Source organism: Pseudochaenichthys georgianus, chromosome 12 (assembly GCF_902827115.2).
Source record: "Pseudochaenichthys georgianus chromosome 12, fPseGeo1.2, whole genome shotgun sequence".
NCBI lineage: Eukaryota > Metazoa > Chordata > Actinopteri > Perciformes > Channichthyidae > Pseudochaenichthys > Pseudochaenichthys georgianus.
This window is the reverse complement of record NC_047514.1, coordinates 22818226-22841741: the sequence shown is the minus strand read 5'-3', so window position 1 is coordinate 22841741 and position 23516 is coordinate 22818226. Positions and strand designations below refer to the sequence as shown.

General features: G+C 41.5%; 1 protein-coding gene across 4 annotated transcripts in view; it reads left to right on the top strand.

Annotated features, from left to right (window-relative positions):
* LOC117456395 (carboxyl-terminal PDZ ligand of neuronal nitric oxide synthase protein) overlaps positions 1–21987 on the top strand; it is an 86047-nt gene extending 64060 nt beyond the window's left edge. For 3 of the 4 annotated variants that reach the window (XM_034096266.1, XM_034096265.1, XM_034096267.1), the window contains 4 exons: positions 1074–1235; positions 3909–4101; positions 6335–6641; positions 19999–21987. In XM_034096266.1, the coding sequence (XP_033952157.1) occupies positions 1074–1235; positions 3909–4101; positions 6335–6641; positions 19999–20521 (1185 nt within the window). In that variant the 3' untranslated portion in view covers positions 20522–21987. Of the gene's footprint in view, positions 1–1073; positions 1236–3908; positions 4102–6334; positions 6642–14954; positions 15414–19998 lie in introns of all 4 variants that reach the window. The other variant, XR_004553241.2, reaches the window with a different exon arrangement.
* The last annotated feature ends 1529 nt before the right edge of the window (positions 21988–23516 follow it).

Genomic DNA, 23516 nt, shown 5'->3' with positions numbered 1-23516 from the left:
GAGGAAGGTTTAATTAGAGATCAGGATAACGGAAATAAAGACTGATCAAAAGATATGGATTACACAATGCAGGTTGTTTAGACAACACAAGGCGATAATTTGAAAGGCTGTTGAAAATGTAATTAAAGGCCTTGAGAAATGGTATCAATCGGCTTCTCTTTAAACAATGTGTTGCTACATGAGCATGAAAAGGTATGCCACTGTTTCAGATGCTGCACATATGTTGTGTTTTTTTGTTGAGCTCCCTTCACTGGCAGAGCTCAGTTTGAAAAAAGTGACGTCACATATTCTGTCCACCAATCGGAGTGGAGCAACATTTCAATAGAAATCTTATGAAAGTTGTGGGACTGTTTTTCTTACATTGCAATCCAACCCGATACCCTGAGACCTTTTACAGAGTGTTACTTCGCCCTCTAGTGGTCTGATGTAGGAGTTGCAATATATTCTATATACCATTGTACCAATATTAATCTGTAAATATTTTACTGCCTCTGTTTTCATTAATGTTATCAGTTTCTTCATTTATACTTTGACATTTTTTAGTGTTGTGTTGATTCGCTTTCCATTTGTTTAAGATTTGGTCAAGGACCCTCTTCAAAACGAGTGTACATTTCATGGGATTCTTCTTTAGATAATACTTTCTGACTGTCTTGATCTGCTGTCTAAGAAGAGGGTGAAAACAAAGCAGATTTAAGGAGGTTTTCCAGGGAACATTTGCGCTACCTGGAAAATGATCTTAAAATCCAGGAGGATTGGAGACTGAGATAAATGGAGACATTGGGAAAAGAATGAATGATTTGAAAATGAGCTGAGATGATTTTAGTTCTGATGTGGGGTTACACTCGGGCTCCAGATCAGTGGGTCTCACTCCTGGTCTCAGTCTCTCGGGGGTTTCTATCCTTCTGGTTCCCTAATTGCATGTGTCTGGTGTGCAAGGTTTAAAAATAGCTCCTATTATGAGGACAGGTAATATAACCGGCAGCCCTGTGGCCAACAATGATGTCCAAGGACTCTTTCATGTCTTTACGATCCTATTCCTTCCATGAATGTTGTGTGTTTTTCTGTGTGCTCAGGACTTTACTCAGAGGTCCCTCTTCACTGTGACGTCCCAAGGAATAACTCCCAGCAGTCCTTGCTCTCGGTCTCTGACTCCGCTGGCGTCGCAGCATTACCTGCAGCTCCTTCAGCAGCAGCTGCAGCAACAGCAGCAGCACACACAGGTGGCCGTCGCACAGGTAAGGAAACACACACACACAAATAACAACTCATACACATTGTGCAGGTTGGGTAAACACGGCAGAAGGTCATAATGACCAATTGTAAAATATCTACTGGGAGGCGTGTGGTGCAGTGGATAGAGCCTTGAGTTGGGATCAGGGGGGCACAGGTTCAAACCCCACTGCAGTCAGCATGTCGTTGTGTCCCTGAGACTCTTCATCCCAGAGTGCTCCTCTGGGGATTGCCCACAGTCTTGAGTATGTAAGTCGCTTTGGATAAAAGCGTCTAACAAGTGACATGTAATGTAATGTACTCTAGTACACCTACAGCCTTACATTCAGGGCTGCATCTGACGCATTGTGGATTCATTTGATTTGATTACACGATCCCCTCCTTAAAGTCTTAAGAGTTTGTGATATTCAAAGTCCAAATATGGTATCATTTGTATTATTTCGGTTTTTACTATTATATTATTTTCATTATTATAATTTAATTAAAAAAAATAATAATTTTGTATTGCTCTGAAAATGTTTTCCTTTTTATTTTTGTATTAACTTTATTTTTTGATATTCAACGACTTAATATGATATTATTATTATTTGTATTTTCTTTTATATATGTATATATATAGTTATTTTTCATATTGCTCTGAACTAATTTTCCCTTTACATTACTCTTGTATCAATAAAATTACATTTAACTTTTCTCTACAACCCTACGTTAAGATCAAGCTTAAATCCATGTTTTAAAACTGATACTTTAAAAAATAAATATTCCTGGAAAAGGTCAATTGAACCCGCCAGGTAGTTTCCACCTTTGGTACTTTTAGAAAAAGGCAGCAAACTAAGTATATGTAATTAATTTATTGCAAAGACAGGAAGACAATCTTAGATTTAAACACATGAAACCAGAGAGAATTGGTTTTCACAATGTTTTGCTTTAACATTTACTGACTGATTTACATTTTCCCAAATAGTCGTTGCATCTCCACTCTGATTGGTTCTCCTCTCTCACTGCACAGCCATTCCTATTAAGCATTTCAATGAATGAGATTAACATTTCTTCTAGTCTATGCCCCTTGTACAATCTTTTATTTATTAAGGGCCAAATCAAAATCAATAGTCTCTTTTTAGAAAGGGGAACACAATAATCAGTACGGCATAAATTAAACTTGATGCTCTCCTGTTTTCAGTGAAAGCCAGTAGCATGTACCTCTTATCTTTCTAATTGACTTTGTTGGCCCAGCTGAGCTCGTCGGATTGCTCCTGACTCACGCTGTGGATTTAGCTCATCCAGTGTGTCATGAAATACTTCATATGATTCTGCTCGTCCATTGACATTGATGACATCGTTCTCTCTCACTCTGCCTCGTATTTATTTCAGTAAGCTTTTGAAAACCTGCACTATGAAATGAAAATGGAATTATTTAGTAAAAGAGACTTGTGAGGCTTTTGCTCCACAGATCATCACATTTTATTTATTTATTATTGTTAGTTTTGTCTTCGTCATTCATCCTGCCACATTTAAATATTATGTGTTCAAGCTAAATGACTTGTAGAAATACAAAATTAAACAAACCACCCACAAATAGTGCTAATATTAACAGGAAAATTCCACATATTTTGATATGATTTTTGGTATAACAAAGAGCATCATGTAAATTTTCAACGCAATTTTAAATTGTTGTCCTATTTTACTTTCTTCCATCTATTTGTCCTCCAAATTACTAACTGGCAAACATTTATTTTATTATTAGTAGTATTATCTTTAGTGTTGTCCGCATTCACACACTTTGTTGTAGCTTAATTCACTCTATTATGTTGCACACAATCACACATCAGCAGGAACTATATGGAAAATATTTTAGCACAGTTAAGCAGCCCTATGGAGATGATCTTCATCTTGAGTTATCTCTCCCTCAATCAAATATGTGTCTTTTACCTATGCTTTCCACTAGGGGGCAGCACCAACAGAGTAATGGAAGGGCAGTAAGTGTAGCAGAATGAAATACATGTGGTTAAACGTTTGAGCATCTCAAGCGATTGAATAACCCTCATGTATAGCGTACTCTGAGGAACTACAACACAAATGCATATCACTTCAGTGTTTAAAGTGTGATGCGGTTGATTGCAATGCCACAGCCACATCGACCCGCAAGGTAATGATGCCCCTAAAGAGCCATCCCATTATTCATTTGAGTTTCAGTCTTGAAATCATAGCAATGGGAAATGATGTATTAGATGTAATCCAAATAATATAATTAATCAAAATCACATAATATCTCTGATGGGAGGTAAGCGGAATTAAAGAGACAGAAAAAAAGTATTTCAAAACTCTTGCCGTACAATTAATTGGTCATTTATCCAAATCACAATATTGATTAGTGTAATATTAAAATAACAGGAAGTGCAATATTTCTCTGTTTTGCAATTTGAATCTTAATTCAGCTTCCTTTCTGTGATTTGAATATTGCATTGCGTTGTGAAAGTAGTGTCACCCTAACATTTTATTATCCAAACATATTTTCTTAGTACAGTTCCTGACAAAATGATCATTCCTAAAATATTGAAATCATATTGCAATAAAAACATCAGTCTAAATCACAATTTTATTGTATCCATATGCTCTAATTCTAACAGTTCAATCCATAATGCACCCCCCCCCCCCCCTCTCTCGTGTGTCCTCTCCAGGTGCAGCTGTTGAAGGATCAGATGGCTGCAGAGTCGGCAGCCCGCCTGGAGGCTCAGGCCCGGGTCCACCAGCTGCTGCTGCAGAACCGGGACCTGCTGCAGCACCTGGCTCTGCTGGTGCAGCAGCTGAAGGAGCTGGAGGCCGGCGCCCCAACAACACCAGCAGGACCGGAGCTGCAGGCTAATGGACTCGGTAAGTGACCGCTGGGAACAGATGAACTGATGTCAGGTCAGGTTCTGCAGTCCGGGTCTTTGCTCGCTCCTCTGCTGGCCCGGGACAGTGCAGTCACTCATGACACACATGGCCTCCCGCCTGCAAACACCCTCAGCTGTGTTTGACGAGGCAGAGGCACAGCTGCCGGGGATCGAGCCCCCGCCCTGCAGGTGAAGGTGTGCCCTTTGTGCTCTCTGGGCAGCTGAGCATTGCTGCCTTTATCTAAAAGAAGATTATCCTCCTGGTGTGAGCGAAAACGGCTTAAGCAGTGTGGACATTCTGTGTCGGAGTTCTCTTCTTGATCACAGAATCAAAGGAGGCTTTGTTGTCATGGCTAATGAAGACTGGTTAAAAGCCCTTGATATTGTTAATGAGAGAGAGTGAGGTGAGAGTGAGTTGGTGCTCAAACATGGTTTTCAGAGATGATTCTTTCATTTGTACATAAGCTTATGAGTTTTCACATTTATGTAAAAAAGGTTTCATTCACTCACTCAATGTATATAATAGTAGTAGTAGTAGCAGAAGGTGAAGCAGTTTAGCGTGCCAACATTAGTTAATTGGATAATAAGTACCGATAATACAAATGATAGCTTAGGCTGATGTGGAAGACATCCGATAATACTTTAATGTCAGTTAAAATCTGAAAATGTTCTTGCATCACAGGAGCTCCACTTGCTACATCAACAAGAACATATTCCAGGACAAGAAACAAGGACACATAACAATACGATCACTGAAGACAACATGCTCAAGACCCTCTAGACTAGACGTTTGACCTGGGATCTAACTCTGCATTCAATTTGAGGATTGAGTGGAAGGTGCACTGAAGAGTGCTCCGGTCTAACCTCGTAAAATAGTGGTCAGGACATGAGAGGAATATAGTCTGCACCAAAGCACTGGACCCTCCTACAAACAGATGCATGAAGCTACATTATGTCCTAACATTTATCCATTTCCACTTACTGACATCTAATCCAACTATACATCTACTATAACATCTGGAATTAAGAATATTCGAATGTTTACACTGTTCCCGATGTGTTAATTTAACTATATGTTTAAGGGGCGGTTTTGGCGCAGTGGTTAGAGCGTTGATCATCAGATCAAGGTGCGTTGGTGAACCGGTTCGAAACCTGCGTCAGGCCGTTGTGTCCTTGGGCAAGACACTCTACCCGCATTTGCTCCTGTGGGTAATGTCCACAGTATTGACATTTATGTGTAATATGTGTAATATGTAATTGTAAAGCGCTTTAAGCACCTGTAAAAGCGCTCTAATTAAAAATGTAATCCATTATTATTATTATTTATTGTGGTGTTGTTGTACTAGCTGCATTGTGTTGAAATGTTTTTTTAATGAGCTTTCTCCCAGATGTTTTTAATGTGGTTGTGAGAAACATTTAAACCACTGCTCATGAATTGCCGAAGAATGGCAGTCCTTAAACACTACTGCCAACTATATTGATTCCTCCCCGCCCATATCACTTTTTGCAACACAACGTGTAAAAAACAACATTCTTACAAACAATAGCATCTCTATATTAAACTAAGAGCAGATTACATAATCAGAGTGGATTTAAAAGCACATTATCTCACACTCTCAGACTGTGTTCTCACTGAGAGTTTTCATTGTGTAAAAACCTTTATTTTTGGTACACACACACACACACATTCATACACACACTGTCCCAAGGGAGGATTTTCGGTGGAGGCATGTATTACAGGAGTGAAAAGAAATGACCATTCTTGCCAAAATCATAATGAGACGCACACAGTGGGCAGAGCTGTGTGTGTGTGAGTTTTGAAGTGTGTACATTTTGAAAATGCCACATTATGTTTAATGCTGGTTTTAATCATGTTAGTCCCTGATAAAAAAATGCTAATCTCAGACATAGCTGGACTTAATCTTCCTCTGGCACAGAGCCAACTTCTCCATTCTGTAATGAGAGATCTTCGGACAAATAAGAAATATCTAATATATTTTACTTTTGGTCGACTAGGGCTGCACTATTAATTTGAATTTAAAGTGGCCCTATATATCTTTGAATGATAATGACACAAAAATGATCAATCCCTCCAAAATTTGGATTCATATCACAATTTCAAAATGAGTTTCTTTCCAATTGTTGCAGCCCTATGGTTAACTCTTAAATGCTCATCAGTTGCATATTTTATTATAGTGGCGTTTTGTTGATTTATCTTCTGCTTATTCCAGATGGTCCTCAGTCCCCGTGCGGCTCAGTAACATCAGCAAAGACTCTGAATCTGAGGAAGAACTACATCCAGACGCTGGACCAGCTCATCACCTCCACACCTGCATGGCCTCTCCAAGCCTCCACTGTGGACAGTGCTGAGTCCTACCTGAACCTGCTCAACCTGGAGAACAGCAGCGAGCCTGCTGTGCTGGTGAACGGAGACGCTGACCTCTTCATCAGGGCCAATGGGAGCGCAGAGAACAAGGAGGGCTCGTGCAATGAGATCGTCCCATTCACCCTGAGGAACACTGCCAACATAGATGAAAAGTAATACCACTTTGCTTTTTTATTTAGAATAGAATATAAAGTACTGTACCAGAACTAAGTGAGTCCAATGAAAATGAAGAACATTTTGTAACAAAGCTATTATGTGTCAAAGGAATAGTTCAACATTTTGAGAAATAGGCCTTTTTTCTGGTAGAGAGTTTCTCTTATGTCTATAAGAAACATCGTCCAAAGAACTGAAAATGCAACATTTAAACATTCAGTGTAAATGAGTTTGTTACTCCTTTTTGTACCTCCATATTATTCGTAGTTTTACTTCTATTTGGGAGATTTGTCTTAAGTTTGCATGATGTTTTTAGGGGATATAAATAGGAACTTTAATGTTGCTATGCCGTTAGCTAGCTCTTGGCTACAACTTGAGCCCTGAGGGATTTTATGCCTTTTATTTGTTGAATGTTTTTAGAAAATTGGCACCATTAAAGGTATACTGAATCAGCTATTGGCATATCCTGTCTGCAATAGAGTGGTGACGAGTCCTAAAACCCGGAAGTGAGTTAGCATTTTACCACTACCGGTTCCCTCGTCTCAGAGCCAATGGGATTTCTCCATAGGATTTTGGAAAATAGCTCGAAATAAGGTCTGTGGTTGACACAAATTTAAGAGACGGATCACGTTTTGTTCCATGACATTATGGCCCCGTCCACACGGAGACGATATCAGTTGAATCCGCTAACGTTCTCTATCGTATAGAAGACTGTTCGTCCACACGAGGCCGACACGGAAACGCGGCTCCCAAAAAGTGGGTAGATCTGAGGACGAAATGCTTGCGGCTCCGTCTGTACGGATCATACGATATACGATAATACGATCATTCCCTGAAAACGATGACGCCATAGCCCCGCCTCTCCCCACCTCTCTGCGTTTCACCAACAACAACAACAATGGCGGATCACAGGGTTGCGTTCGTGCTCCAGACGTTACTGACCATGATACAGATTTTAGTGCAACATTTACAGCTCCTCTACCACAACCATCAGCAACAATAATAATATAATATATAACATAATAATCGTCATCGGTCTTATTCGCTGCTTTTGGTGTATTTTGTGGTGGAAGTACAGCGCCACTTACAGGTCCGGCATATGTACTACATCTTCTCCAGCGGGTCGAGCGGTCTCGTGTGGACGGACACGTTTCTTGAGCCGATTCCGTGTGGACGGAAGACTTTTTTGATATCGAATTCGGTTAATTTTCATTTTCGTCTCTGTGTGGACGGGGGCCTAAATACACTAGCAGTGCACTGGTGATTTTTGAAGAGTTGACGCGTCTGAAAAACGATGGTTGTTAACAAGTGGCTGAATAGGACTACAGAAGTTGTCCAGGATGTTGTACGTCATTACGCCGAACGCGTAAACACTCCCGCTAAGTTTATTTTTCCCTGTTCTGCTTGAAAGCAAGTACCTGCGCTCTTGCAAACTGTTAAAACAAAAAGCTTCAACTTGTACCATTTTGAATCTGTATTTTAGAATATCGATCTTAAGTTGGCGTGACGTTGAAGCAGCGACCCTGCTGTAGTTCCTTTATAGCATAACGTTAGCATTTTGCTTCTGGCGACTAGATTTATGATTAGAAAATTATAAAAGTAGGGTAGACATGTGGAGATTATCCGGCTGAACAAAACGTGCATTCATCGAACAGGTTTGTTTTCCACAGACCTTATTTCCAGCTATTTTCCAAAATCCTATGGAGAGATCGCATTGCTTTTTTGTCGAGGGAACCCATGCGCAGCTTATTTTCTGGTAAAAACGTCATCCCTGCACCACTCTATATAACCTGGGATCAGAGTTGGGTGTAGCGCGTTACTGTAATAATATTACTTTTGTCGGTAACGGAGTAGTGTAACACGCTACTTTTATAATCCAGTAATCACACTACAGTTACTAACATCGCCCCGACACGCGTTACTTCGTTACTTTCTAAAATCAGTCATAATCAAACCTCAACAAACACCTGCAAAGAACACATGCTAAGGTGAAGCTAACGCACAGCTATTTGTTGTTTGTTTATATCACGTTCTGTTCTTCTGCTCTGTCTTCCGGTTGTTGCCTGTTTTTAATGATGAATACACACTACCGCCACCTGCTGGTAAGGAGAGTTATTGCCACTCACGCATGCGCAGTTCGTACGTGCTCGGCTGAAGTCTTTGCGGTGTCTGGTTCCAGTGCAACACATGGCCAACACGCAGGAGAACACGCCGACGCAACAGCGTGAGCAGAGATTGACTGCGCAAAATATACTTATAGCAGGAGACAGAGAACAGCCATGGTCAGATAGCAGGAGACAGAGGACAGCCACGGTCAGATAGCAGGAGACAGAGGACAGCCATGGTCAGATAGCAGGAGACAGAGGACAGCCACGGTCAGATAGCAGGAGACAGAGGACAGCCATGGTCAGATAGCAGGAGACAGAGGACAGCCACGGTCAGATAGCAGGAGACAGAGGACAGCCATGGTCAGATAGGAAAACATTCAGGATCTGGATCAGTCTTATGCGACAATGGAAACTGAACTAAAGAGAACATTTGAAACTTTAGCGGTCTGCGTGATCTGCCTGCAGGGAGGGGCGGGCCGGCCCTGCGAGTAAAGTAACGAGTTACTTTATTAGAGAGTAACGAAGTAGTGTAATATATTACTTTTTTTTAGTAACGACCCCATCTCTGCCTGGGATGAACAGACACTTTCACTGGGTAACTTAAAAAATAGAATATTACATTTAAACTGTAAGTCACACCGAGTCTAATAATCTGTGTTTTGCATCTTTGTGTTCAGAGTTTGAGTTATGAACCCAAAAACAAAATAAAAAAAAGATAACCAAGTAAACTTTGAAGGGGCAGATAGCTTACATGTCGATCCATTTGAACAGAGCCAGGCGAACGCTATCCCCCTGATTACACTGTTTGGCCATATCTTCATTTTGTATGGATAAACATGGAAGTAGAATCAATGTTTCTCCATCTTACTCTTAGCTTGAAAGCATACAAGTCTGAAAATGAACGAACTATTCCTTTTAGTGTGCAAACATGTTCCTAATGTGGTAGCCGTCAGTTTGTATTTGAGGAGGCACAGTGACACACAGCCTGTAGCTGTTGGTGTTATTAGTGGAGAAGTGCTACACTCAGCAGAAGCAGCCTGCAGCTAATGAAAGTGTGACTGTAATCAGGGGATTGCAGAACACAGGAGGAAAAGGCTCGGACAAACAAAGAGGGGATCAGGGTTGAGGTTGAAAGAGAAAGGGAATCAGAGAAGCTTCTGAGAGAGGATGAGATTCAAGAGAAAACAGAAACTCTATCAGCTTTAACTCCAGCACCGTTTCTATTTCATGGAATAACTCATTTTGAAAAGCCATTAAAACGCGTTGGCAGAGACGTTGTATTCTTAGGCTTAATCTATAGTGAGTTTTTATTTCTCACCGTCTTGCAAATGTTACCTTGCAAGGTGCTTCCCCGTCTGTACTTTAGATGTAATGTCTGAAACAAACACCAGCAGCTCTTACCTTGAATGCGTATATAGGACACGGCATCTAATCACTTTTTAATGAGTTAAAGCTCCAGCGACTCTCATCAAAGCCATCGCTAAGACCGGAAATAGCAAACATCAAAATAAAAAGCACACATTGACTACGTTAGATCCAGCAGAGCAAACTCTTAAGTCCTTTCTTACTCATCCCCCCGCTCTCATCCTCGCACTTAATTGATCTCTCGATGTTTGCTCTCCCTCTGAAAGCAATCCCCAGCGAATCCCCAAGGAGGGCATGTTGAAGGAGATTTTAGAGCCGACAGTGAGAAAAGTAAGGAGTTGACTCAGTGGTGTCGTGTGTGTTGGCGTGCTTGTGGATGTTGTGGGTCTGCTTTGTTGTGTGTGAGGCTTTGCTCCCAGACTCACATCCTGTGGTTTCCTGCAGCACGGACTCCTCGCCCGTCACAGCCTGAAACTCTACCCCAGTCCACGTCAGAATATCTTTTTTACTTTTGCGTGTGAGGGAGAGGGAACAAAAGGAACTTCAGATCTCTTCCGAAGAGAGGCATTTTGTGACCCTACATTTCCACGGGAAAATCAGTTTCATCTGGGAGTGTTTTGTGTGCCCGGCTGAAACCCCCCATTTCCCCTGCCTTGTTTCTTCTGTCTATAACTCTTCTTTCTGAGCACCTCATTTTCAGTTATCTGTCTCGAACGCTTAGCAGAAGATTTAATAGCTTAGAAAAATACTAAAAAGACTTTCCCTTCTCTGCCATCGTCCCCCTCTTTCTTATTGGACGTTGTTTGTCTCTCCTGAGTGACATCATGTGTCTGTTAATAGTGCTCGTACATGCTGGGTTTATTCACATGGCATGTACACGTAATGAAAAGTCAAGTTGTTGCTGCACAGGACAAATGTTCCTGCTGAACTAAATAACTTCATTCCTGATGTGACCTTTCGATTACATCGGTTATAATGTGTATGTTATGCTGCTTAAGTGACTCAATTGTACATCTGTGATCACAGTGAATCCTAGGGACAACGACACAGAATGAAGGTTATGTAAATGGAACTTCATTATGTTATTTAGTCTCCACATGAATCTGCTCTGCAATACCTTCGTCAGCCTCCCTCCCTCCCCCGCAACACGGCACATTGTATTACTTCCATTTGCTTTTGTTTTCCGGATTTCCCCAGGGAATCAATGTGTACAGCCTGAGTGGCCTTATTTGATGTTCTGGAAAGCAGACGGACACTCTTCTGCCATCCTCTCTCTCTCTCTCTCTCCTCCTCCTCCATGAGCTGACCTCCGCTCTGGGTCAGGAGCTGTTCATGCCGGGCGATGGAATCCATTCATTTCACATTATTAGTGCAATTTAGCTCTAAATCACAGTTATTACGCCCAACATGGTTCACTCTCCAGCTGGCTCGCTGAGTCGAGTGCTATACGATCACTGCATCTGGTATGTTTCCTCACAACGCTAAAGCTAACCATGTAGTCAGTCACACTGTACACGACTAACAGGCAAGGCACAATCAAACAGGGTGTAACAGTTAAAGTACACGTTGTGGGCCGAGCATTGGACTATGGAATCTGCAGCTTTGTTAAGTCATCACCCCTCTACTGTATATCCTCTGCCAATACTATACTCGTTTTGGTCATAAACAAAAGTTTTGGACAATTTAAAAGGTTGACCTGATGATGGCAATAAAGGCAACGTGAAGTCCTGAGGGGGACGTCCATTTATTTTCCTAATTTTAAGGCAACTTATCCAGAAGTTATTGAGATATTTCATTCAAAGCTACGCTACATATATTCAGAATTGTCCCATAAATAAAATCTGTCAGAGAAATCCTCTTCACGTAAATATCTGTATAAATGTGTTTCAGAGCGATGTATCCAGATTTTTTTGTTGAGATATTTCTGTCTCTACCAACATGGCAATCCTCACATTGTGTCTTAAGCCGGCAGCGTGCCCACACAGGGCAAACACATATGGTGGCCATAAGAACACCGGACTATAACTGATCCACCAGTGAGTCATGCTTTCCTCTGCTATGCTATGGACTGCTCTCCTTCTCTCTGACCGTGTTGTGTGTTGCATAATCACATCTCCTGACCTTTCGGCTGGTCTTCTTCCTCCCCCGTATGCTTCTTTGTTTTCCATCAACATCATGAGATGCACCAGCAGCATCGTCCTAATCTGACTGCAGCGATGTGATATGAGTTTAATTGACCATGTTTGCAGGCCAGCCTGACTCGGCTACACTGCAGACTTCGTCAGGCTTTAGGATTCATTGGTTTGCTTTAAAAAGAAGTTTTGTAGTGACTTTGCAGATCCACGTTCATCCACCCACTTCACCATCCCACACACACATCTCTCTAATGTGCCGTGTTCCTTTCTTTACCAAAGCAAGACGCTTTCACAAAGGCCCAGTGTCGCTCCTGAGATTAAGCCTCCTACTTATGTCTATCTCACAGTGCAAATGATTTTAGACGTGACTAAACAGGAAGACAGAGATGTTCCCTTTCTTCTCCACCTGTTGATCAGCTCCCACTGGTTGTGATTTAAATAAGTGTTGTGCTGTTATTTCTTGCTAGCCTCCTGATGGCCTGAGTTCAGGCCCTGACCAATTTGACCAATTTGCCGCCCTAGGCAAGATTTTAGCTGGCGCCCCCCCCAAAAATGCAGACACTCACTATGATTCGCGCGTGCACGGTTGTGGCATGACCACCAAAACAAGTTTAGTTTCCTATCCATTTGAATATGATTTAAGTGGGGGGGGACCTCACCTCCTCTAGGGGGGTCCGGGGGCATGCACCCCCAGGAAGACTTTTTTTTTTAATATTGAAGTTAAAATCATCAATCTGGTGCACTTTGAGAGCAACATTAGGAGATCTATGGATACATCTCTCAACACCCATATGAAACAGAACTGTAAGCAGATTTTCTTTTTCTTTATGGATATTTTACAAATCACTCCCCTTTCAAACTGTATTCTTGTTTATTAATAACAACTTTTTTGTACTGTCAGTATTTTATACCTGTTTTTCACCTATTCTCTTATTTTTTTATACAGTAATGATCATATAAAGGTGGGCCTTTACCTCACTGAGCTGAGGTTATCAAAGCCTCTCAGTCTTTCAGGAGAGAGCTCTCTAAAGCTCCCCCCCCCCCCCCCCCGCGGCCGCTTACACAGTAAATTCCAATGTTAATAAAAGCACACAGAAGCTGTGTACGTTTTTTGGGAATTTGATTTATTTTTAAATGAATACAAATACAAAATTAACACCTATAATTGCACACTAAAACAATTATTTCAAAAAAAGAACAATTTCACATAAACCTTTGGCTTTTACTGGGACTGGGGCAGTTCAACTTGATTTTGGGGGGGTGGGGGTGTGTGTGCCATAGTTTATGGGCGCTGTACGCAATATAGGCGTAGTTCTGTTAGTATAAGATAATAAGATGTACTTTGTTGATCCAAAATCGGGAAATTGTGTTATGAAATTAAAAAAAAAACAATTTTAATTTCTAACTTTTTTTTTTTTTTTACATTTTCGGCGCCCCCTATGGGTTGATGCGCCCTTAGCATTCGCCTATACTGCCTATGCCGAGGGCCGGCCCTGCCTGAGTTATCCCTATGTGTTGAATGTTGAAGTAAATCAGCATGCTGGGATTATGAGTCATTTGTTCTGCGGACAGAGGGGGGTTCCTTTTTCATTTCCTAACACCTTTGCTGCGTTTGCCTCTTTATTGATTTTCCTGCAACATTTAATAAGTTCTGGCAGTTAATAGTCTGACACATCTCTAACAAAAAAAGTGAAGCAATGACGGTAAATAATTATGTTTTCGCCAATTAACTAAATTCTCCTGAATATTTTCCAATTCTTGAAAGCCCTGGTTTGATTAGTCTTAGTCTAAAAGTACTCGTAGCTTCGATAGATCTGGTTCTTTCATTTTAAAAACGTGTTGTTATAAAACAAGGGCCTGACATTTTTATCGCTATTTTAGTACTCTATTTTATATTTTATATTTTGATTTCTTATTATTATTACAATTATTTGTTTAATCTCTCAAAGTGTATCAGTATCCCTTGTTGTGAAGCACTTCGAGATTTGTCTTGGCAGATGAGAAGCGCTATATAAATTAAAATATATTATTATTATTATTATTGTGTCCCTTTTCAATAAAAAACAACCACATACCAATTCTCTTATGTAAATAATAATAATGTATGGTAATACTGGAAGCAGCAGTTTAAGATTTTTAACAAAACAAAAAAAGAATTTTGCATTAACAAGGTTATATTTTTAAAAGATTGCTGTAATGATGATACATTGTTAAAGTAGTTCTTCATGTCAACATGACGCAAATGTGGTTTTCTATCAAACATTGAGGTTTGCTGCTTATTTCTTTCCATCATATTAAACTGAGGATTTGGTAGGACTAACGAAACAAGACTTCTAAAGACTTACTTTGGGAAACTGGGGTGGACACTTAATAGAGGAAACTATAACGAGTAATGTACAAAGCAATTGTCAGATTGCAGCGCTATGTTTTTGTAGCACGAGCAGAGTGTTTTGTATACGCCTTCACAGCATTTTGAATTGTGTATACCACTTCAATTTCATCCTCACACTGCCGATGTCTCCATTGCAACTGCGTCACATTGTAGTATTGCATTGTCACATCTGTTTTAGTTGTATAGAATGCGACACATAGTAGTTTAAATGTGCTAAAATGTGCAGAATGACTGACATAAGCTTTTAAGCCCTTTCCCCTGACATAGTGTGGTGCTCCTCTGTACTCTAACGGCTGCCTCTCTTCGGTACAGGTGTGAGGACCCTCTGCTGCTCTTCCTCTTCCTCCTCTAACCACCCCTCATTTCCCCGTCAGTCAAACACACAACAACAACAACAACAACCCCTAAATAACTCCCACACGACAGGCTTTCTTAAACCCACACTGAAAGGCTGAAACGTTGACTTTAATGAAATGTATAATGTCAACAGATTTCACATAGCTGTATTACTGTAGGTTAGATCAGAGCAATGTTCTTAAGTTGAACCTATCATTTGTATTCAAACCTAATATTATTGCTCTCAACTAACCGAATACAGTTATGAGAAACCTGCTGGCGTTATACATTTAATTAAAGTCAACGGTTTCGTTTGTTCAGTGCATAGCTCATTGCCCACTCCCATGCACCAGCCTACCTGCCCTGGAGCTCTGCCACTGCCTACGCCCCTTCCTCTCCTCCTCTTCCTCTTCCTGCCCCTTCTCCTCCCTCTATGTGAGTATTTCCATGACATCCAGCATGTGGACTGTGTACTGGGCATGTGGTGGTGAACAGTGTGGGGGTGTGCTGGTTCATGCTCAGGGCTCACCCGTGATTCTCCCTGCTAATGAAGACTGCATCGTCTCTCCTCCATGGAGCTAATCAGGGAGCCACACATGTTTAATGCACGGCAGCTCTGTCTGTGATTTATGCACTTTTGCAAGACTGTGAGCACTTGTTTTGTTTCGCACACTTAGGAGAAATATTCCTGTCAGTATTTGCTATTATCTTGTCAGTGGAGGTTCCGCCTGAACAGTAAAGCTGTCACTTGAGAGGCAGAGGAGAATACCTGTCTGCTCTCACGGTGTTACACGGGGTCTTTTGTATTTAAGTGAGTGTGAGTGTGTGTTTGGTGTCGTGTGCATACATGTCTTTACTGAGTCTGACCAAAGGACAGTTTCACAGCCTCAGGCAAACGCCATCAGAGATCTCACAAGTCTTAGTCCTGAGTTAGATGTCCTCGTCAGTTTTTATCTTATTCAATCAAACTCATCCATTCTAGTTACATTTGACTGCAAGTCTTTGCCTTATTAGTTCCTTAGTTAGTAGCTATTTTAGTATACTTAGTCATCAGATTATATTGAACATTTGGGTTCATTTTAATGCTCTGTTATCATGCTATAAACTATAACTTAAAGCTATCTAAAACAAATCTACAATAGGACACAGCTGGTGTTGAATCGAGTTTGGTCATTGCCCTATTTTAGTTATTTAAGCGTCGTAAGCGATGACCCGATGAGTCAACATCTTTCTTTAGAAATGAACACTGCTTTGAGTACATTTAGTTACTGTATTTTGAAACATAATTATAACTTAAAAACCTGAAAGACATGAAATAATGTATCTCAAACTGCATTTCCACTAAAAAAAATAATCTTACTTTGAGCAAGAAAACCCCTTACGTCTCTCCCTGATGAATTGCGTACAGTATTTCTAGTAAATGTCAAGTCTCTGGAAGTCCATTTTCTATTCTGCGCTTTAATGAACTGAAACCGAGGGCCATTTAGAAGGATCCTCCGCAGTAATGTAAAGTGTACGTGAGCAGCTGTGGTAAAATGGCCTAATAATCTCTTTTAGTCTGACAACCTGCTCCAGTGAGCACAAGATGAGGGACTAACGAGCACTGTGGGTCCTTCCTCTTAGTGGCAGCAAGAGAGCGGCTTGTACGTTTACTGAGGAAATAATCTGTCTTATCAGAAGACAGACGGGTTAATGAAGTGTGTAGGCAACATACGATCACCCAGTCACAGCAAGACATCGAATGTGTCTGGGATTGGATGGCTTTTGTGATTACTCTTAATCTCTTGGAAAGACATCCACAATTTCACAAGTATGGTTTAAATTCTTAAAGAAAGTAGGTATTCTCTACCTTTTTGTCAAGTTGCCTTCTTGTTTGTCAAATCTCTGTGTGGTAATAAAAGAATGTGAGACGTAAAGGGAAAAGAGAGGTGGATGGAAAGACGACGATGAAGTTATAAAAGGCAGAACACTAAGGGAAGACACAGAAGAGAGAGATAAGGCCGGGAGGTGTCAGTGTGACGGAGAGAGGAGTGCTGAGTCAAAGTTATGATAATGAGCGCGGCCTGCTCCTCGATCCAGCTGCAAACTCATCCTCAAACCTGGCAGCACACGCTGAGAGAGAACCGCACCAGAAACCAAAGCTGCGTCACAATTCAGACCGGGCGGTTTGTCTTTGAACGCCTCAAAGAAACAGTCGCTCCAAAAACGGTACATGTGTCCAAGGCTGTCGTAATACAGACTGGGCCAAATACACATAAATTGTAATATTTAAAAAAGTATATTTTCATTTATCAAGAAGCATCTTTGCTAGTATGTACGAGCTGTTGAATATTTTTTACATTTCAGTCTGTTTTCACAGGCTTTAAAAGCACACGTGTAACTGACATTAATTAGCTCTAAAATGCAATGCCAAACATTCGTACGTACCTCATTAGTTATGCACCACAGCGTGTCGGTGTGCGGAAATATTCCAGCTCGACATTTCCATGCACACAAACCTATATAGCACACGACAGGGAAGAAGTAATCCCCCAAACTACAATGGAGCCTTTTAAAGTATTTCTCGGGGAAAGGGAAACCATTGATTTATGTTAATCCATCCAAACGTTTTTGAATTTTAAATCAGAAACATCCGCCTCACGAAGTCCAGGGAGTCAGTAGGAACACTGAATGTCTGAACAACATTTAATTAAAATCCAAACAGTAGTGGTTGCCATATTTCAGTTGGCACCACAGTGTTGTGTCACGTTGTCGTCCTAAGGCGAATAAAAGCCAGCGATGCTTCCGGTGACCTTGGAGTTCGTGAACGTGACTTCTCCCACAATGCTCTGTGCTTCTCCTTTGGTTCGCCGGGGAAACCGTGTGTGATCATCTCTGGTGATGGTTTCCCTGCGCCATTATAACGAGTCTGTCATCGACACCCATCTGTACCGAAGCGGAGACGGTAGAGACATCGGCACATCGCTTAAGTTCATTAGAGAGCTGATTCAGCCGCAGACCGGATTTCACGGGGGAACAAAGTTAGCATCTCGCAATATAATGTAGATGGGTGGAGTCCGGGAGGAAGTGAGGCTTGTTAGCACACGTGTGTTGGGCCTCCTTGCCAACACGATGCCTGTACGTGTGTGGTCGTGGGAGCTGGTGCTTGTCGTGGATGTTCTGTGTTGCATGAGAGACTGCAGTGGAGCTGTTTCTGGTGTGAGCTCTTTTATCGCTTCCTTACCCCCACACTCTTTGTATTCTGTGGCTCCCTTTCTTCCCTCGCTCCTCTCTCTTTCTCATCGGGGGAGCTGTGGGATGTAGATAAGTCCTCAGACGGCAGGAACAGCAGGGGGCAGGGAGAAGGAGAGGGTTTCTGCCTTGGCTAGGAACCGCTCGCGTCACAGAGCGTCTCAGGTTAATGGGTAACAATGTGATCGATGGAGAGGGAAGCTGGCTGTCGGCTGATTCTCATGTACAGTGGAGAGAAGTCTGTTTTATTATAACGTGGACAACGAAGGAGTTTATAGTGCTAGACCTGAATATACATATATATAAATATTCAGAATCGGATTTCTTTCTTACAGTGTCTACGTTATATAAGTGTATCACCTGTGTATGCTGTTTCAGCGCTTGTGTTTTCAAAGCACTTTAGCCACGTTCACACTGCGGTACTTTTCCCACAAAGGTTCATGCGAACTTAGTTCATGATCGCGTTCACACCAAAAAGAGGGACTTTCGAGCGGCTCTTTTTTGAGAAAATAGCTATATTTCTGATTGGCTGGGCGGATTGCAAACCACGCCCCGTAAAACTCCCAACAAGTTTTGTGAAGCCGCCATTTTATTATCCTCGCATTAGCATTATTAGCATTAGCCCAGCGCAGAAACGCAGAGAGACTAACTTATGGCAACACAAAATAAAACATGGGAGCGGTGGAGATGAGGAGGTGTCGGCGTTCTGGCGATTTACTCGGAAGGCTTCAGGAGAAGCTGCTGGGAGTCCCAGCAGCTGCTACTGAAGCCAGTCCCCAACTCCGGGGACTTCCGGCCGGGGACTTTGGGCGGCAGTATACGCCGTGAAGTGGTTTGCGGCCTGCCAGTAAACCCAAAGCAGAAGAAGAAGAAGTGACGTCAGCGGCTTCATTTGCCTAATCCACCCCCAGGGACTTTTTCTGGTGTGAACGCGATCTGTACTTAGTTCATGAGAACTAAAGAGTTCTCATGAACTAAGTTCGCATGAACCTTTGTGGGAAAAGTACCGCAGTGTGAACGCGGCTTTTGTCAGGCCTAATCTCTGATTCAAAGCATTTTAATATATAAGTATATATATATAAGTATTTATATAGCTCTATAATTTATCCATGGTGTGGAAAAGTCTGACAAGCTGTTATTATGTATTAAATAAGGTATAAGACAAATGGCAATACTGTAGAATAAATATTGCTTTTAATAAAGCGAAAGACGTGTTGCAGTCGATCTCAGCCAAACAGTTGAAAGAGAATGGAAGTGGATAGCTGAGGTGCATTTATTGAGACAGCAAACCAAGGTGATGAAATACAGTCAATTCTGCAAACGGTGAATTGAACATTATCAATTTAATAAATCAAAAGTGAATCGTTAATAATGTGTGTGATATTGTTAAAGATGGTGTTCAAAGATAATGTCGTTTTGGCTAATCCAACAGTTTTTACCCCGAGACAAAAACTGAGAGACGCTTTAAGACGGACCTTTTTAATATATTTGGTGTCGTCTGAAAGTATGTCAAACAGCAATATTAAGCTACAATATTAAGCTACAGTATCTTTACAATCCAATGACATAATTATGATCCCGTAAACATCCATAGAAGTTGAAGGGCCCCTGTTCCAAGCTTTTCTCTGGATACATGCATCTGATCTTAAACTGATCTGCCCCCTTGTTCAACGTTCCTTAGCCATGCTGTGTTCCAATATGACCATGCCACTGAAACGTCTTTCATTTGATTTTGTGGCATCTTGTCCGACGCCCCTAACCCCCCCCCCCTCTGTTCCCTCTCTGGCAGATATAAACAGACGATCCCTAAACTGGACCCTCCGCCCTCCATGATCCGGAAGCGCTCCAGCAGGACCTTCTCTCCGGGCTCCGGGGAGGTCACGGCTAACGACGGGGCCCCTAGCAGCAGCAGCAGCAGCAGCCTCTCCTTCCCGGACATCACCCCCAGCTCCCTGTGCTCCGCAGACTTCCACTCCCTCTGTAACGGCGAGAGCAGCTCCTGCTCGGCCAGCGAGGACTCGGGGGTCCGGTCCGAAACCAAGTCGCTGCTGTTTCCTTTACGCGATGACGACGACTTGTTCGGTGACCGCGGGACGTTTCTAACGGCCTCGAGCGGCTGCGACAGTCCCCTGGAGGACAGGAAGGATCTCTTCTCCTCGTACCCTGCTGATCCCACCTCACGCCCGGACACTAACGACCACCTTCCGCCTTTCTCCCCCCCCATGAACGACACCTGCCTTCACATCAGCTTCTCCGAGGACGAGCTGCTGGACATCAGCCAGGAGGAGCCCAGCGTCCCTCAGAGGAGTTAGGAGGACCAAGACTCCTCACTTATCAATCAACTCTTAATGCAATACTTCCTGTCAGACCCTCTTCTCTTTGCACTGGGCTCCACATCAGGACCTTTCATTATTCCGTCCACTTTGACACCGTCCAAACATAGCATATACCAGTTAACGATGAATAATCTATTGTATAAATTATTAGCCAATGGACAGATTTAGTATTTTTGTAATGAATTGTAATGTTATTTTACTTTTTAGTGACTAGAATGTTAAGCAGAATACATGTAGCAATTCTTGCACTGTTAAGGTCACATGTACGTTAGAAAGTAAAGGGAACACATTTTATTTTTGCTAGTAGTCTACCTTAAAATGTTATTTTGTATGATGCTTCTGCTGTGGTGCAGACTATTGTGGGAAACATTGTTTTCTGCAGATTTCACAGAGTGATCACAGGGATGTTGGGATAAGCCTCGCCTTCTGAAAAGCACCGGACCCGAGTATGGAGGGAAAGAAAAGAAACAGAAAGTCAGGATAAAAGAAAAAGAGAGGATAGAAGTATGCAGTGTTTTGATGTATGCACATCAATGTGTGGCTGTGTGGGTGTTTAGTTTTCATTCACAGAGTTGAGATGGTGTAGGAAGGCTTTGAGCTACTTGTATTTTAATTTGATTTTGACTTACATCCTTTAAAGCAGAAAATAAATGCCATATACGAATAGATTTTGTATTTTAGATGGTTGTAATCCTTCAAAAGCATTTAGTTTATGATATTTGTGCAAACCCTCAAAAATAATGCAGGAAAGCTTTGTATTGCACATGTCAGTGTGGAGAGTGGGTTATTAAATGCACCCCCACACAATGGGACGATAATTGGGCAATCACAGAGGGCCTTGGAGAAAGACAGCTTGGCAGATAGATTTTCTCGCACCGCCTCAATTTGAGAAATCCTGAACCACCAGCAAAATGTGTCATTAAGAGGGATCAATTAAGCTGACATCTACTGTAAGACAAATTGGTCGGATTAAAGTCCGATTTTAGGCACAAATTCCCAAAAAAATACTAGTTTTAGCTTTTCCAATGTAAAAATTACTTTAATTTTTCGCTCATTTTTTATTTTTTATTTTATATTTCATGGATTAATTGTTAAAAAAACACAAGAAAATGATTGGCAGATAATGAAAGTAATCATTTACTGCATGTGTTTGATCAAATAAGCTATTTATATGAATAGCCTACATGTGGCAAGATGTTACTGTAAAGTTGTGTAGTCAATTGAGCGCAGGTCTAACCCGTGACGGGTAGAAGAAATAATAAATGGACAGGAGAGGAAAAGCAGTGCAGGAGACAAGAGGGCCGGTGTGACGGTGCAGGTCTTAAACGCCCAGAGGCCAAGCTTTTAACACCCAGAAACGTGGCTTTTCTCACCATCGCATGAGGCGGGAAGCTAAAACAGCAATAACACGTGGAAGAACATAATAAAGAGGAATAGTTGAAGTACTTTCGCACTTGTTTTCTTTCCTGCAACGAAACTGAATCCAGAGTATATTTGCTGTTGATACATGTCTTTCTTTTGTACCCCCTGCAGGCCTTTAGGGATGGGAATTTGAAAGCAAATGTATATTCAAATATTCGACCCCCCAAAAAACGGTTAACCGGTTAACCGAAATGTACATATCCTATAAAAAAAAATTCGGTAAAAAAAAAATGTTTTTTTTTTTACCCAATTTTTGTTCAATACATTTTGGAAATAAATTCATACATGTTCAAATAAGTGTAGAAAGTCGAATTTGTTAAATGTATTGAACTGGTGATCACAGTTTGACAGCTATAGGCCTACAGCGTTCATGTGCGGAGACGATTCACAATCAGCCCAGCTGTAGAGAACATAGATATATATAAACACTAGATGGCTCATGGGAGATTTTCCAGCGTAGCTGACCGGCCGCCATCTTGCTACAGTCAACAGTTACTCTGATTCGCGTTATGGTAGCTGTTGTAAGGTGAGTGATCTGCACAAAAATACTCTTAACTCGCTGAAATCTTGACTGATTTACAAACAGTTTGGTTTATTAGAAACATGATTAGCATGGCTATGATACAGGATGCTTGGACATGTTGAAATTGCAGCTTTTCTTTGTGTATGTGTTTGTATTTATTAGCTGGCTAATAACAAGAGACCTAGTATTACAAAGTTGACACAGCAACTTTACACCAGTGGGAGAGGCAGAACTGCTCTTTCTTTTCAACATAACTTAAGTTACACATGATTTCTTCCAAGTGGTTTGGCTTGTTAAAAACATCTTGCATTATGATACAGGAATTTGCTGGCTTTGTGTTTACAGAAGTACCTGACTATGCCGTACTTTTGTGCAGCCTACGGATGCTCCAATCGCCGCTGTCTGCAAACAAGAACCCGTGTGATCACCACATATGTTTATGTTTGCTCAGTCTAATAAACCCATAACTGGGTAGACACTGGTACACTGTAAGACTATAGTTAAAGCACAAACAGAGGAAAAAGGGCAACAAAATGTCACTACCTGCTAAAGAAACAGACAAACTCCCAGAGACACAAGTCAGGTCCAGCTCTCGTGAACGAAGTCTAACACAAAAAGCCCTAGAGTTGCAAGAAAATGAAGCTAAGAAAAACGAAAAGGCATTCTATAAAGCCTACGACTCTTGGAAGAGAGGTTAGACTAAGACTGAAAGATTTCTGCTCAGCTGAAGACCTAAATAGATGCACAGAGGACACAGAATCCAAATATGTCATAGTACAGCAACATTATGAGCCCATTCGACGCAACCATACCACTACTCCAGATATTGCAGAGAAAATGGATGCATGTGTCACTCTTACAGCTGAGATTCGTGAATTACTCAGTAAAAGGCAAGAGAATATAGATGAGGTTTTCAACGACCTACTTGAGAAGGAGAGAGTGAGGGCGGCGCTAAATAAGAATGAGTATGGCTCTGTCTTTGGAAACACGAACACAGAAACTGTAATCTCAGAGTCATCACGAGAA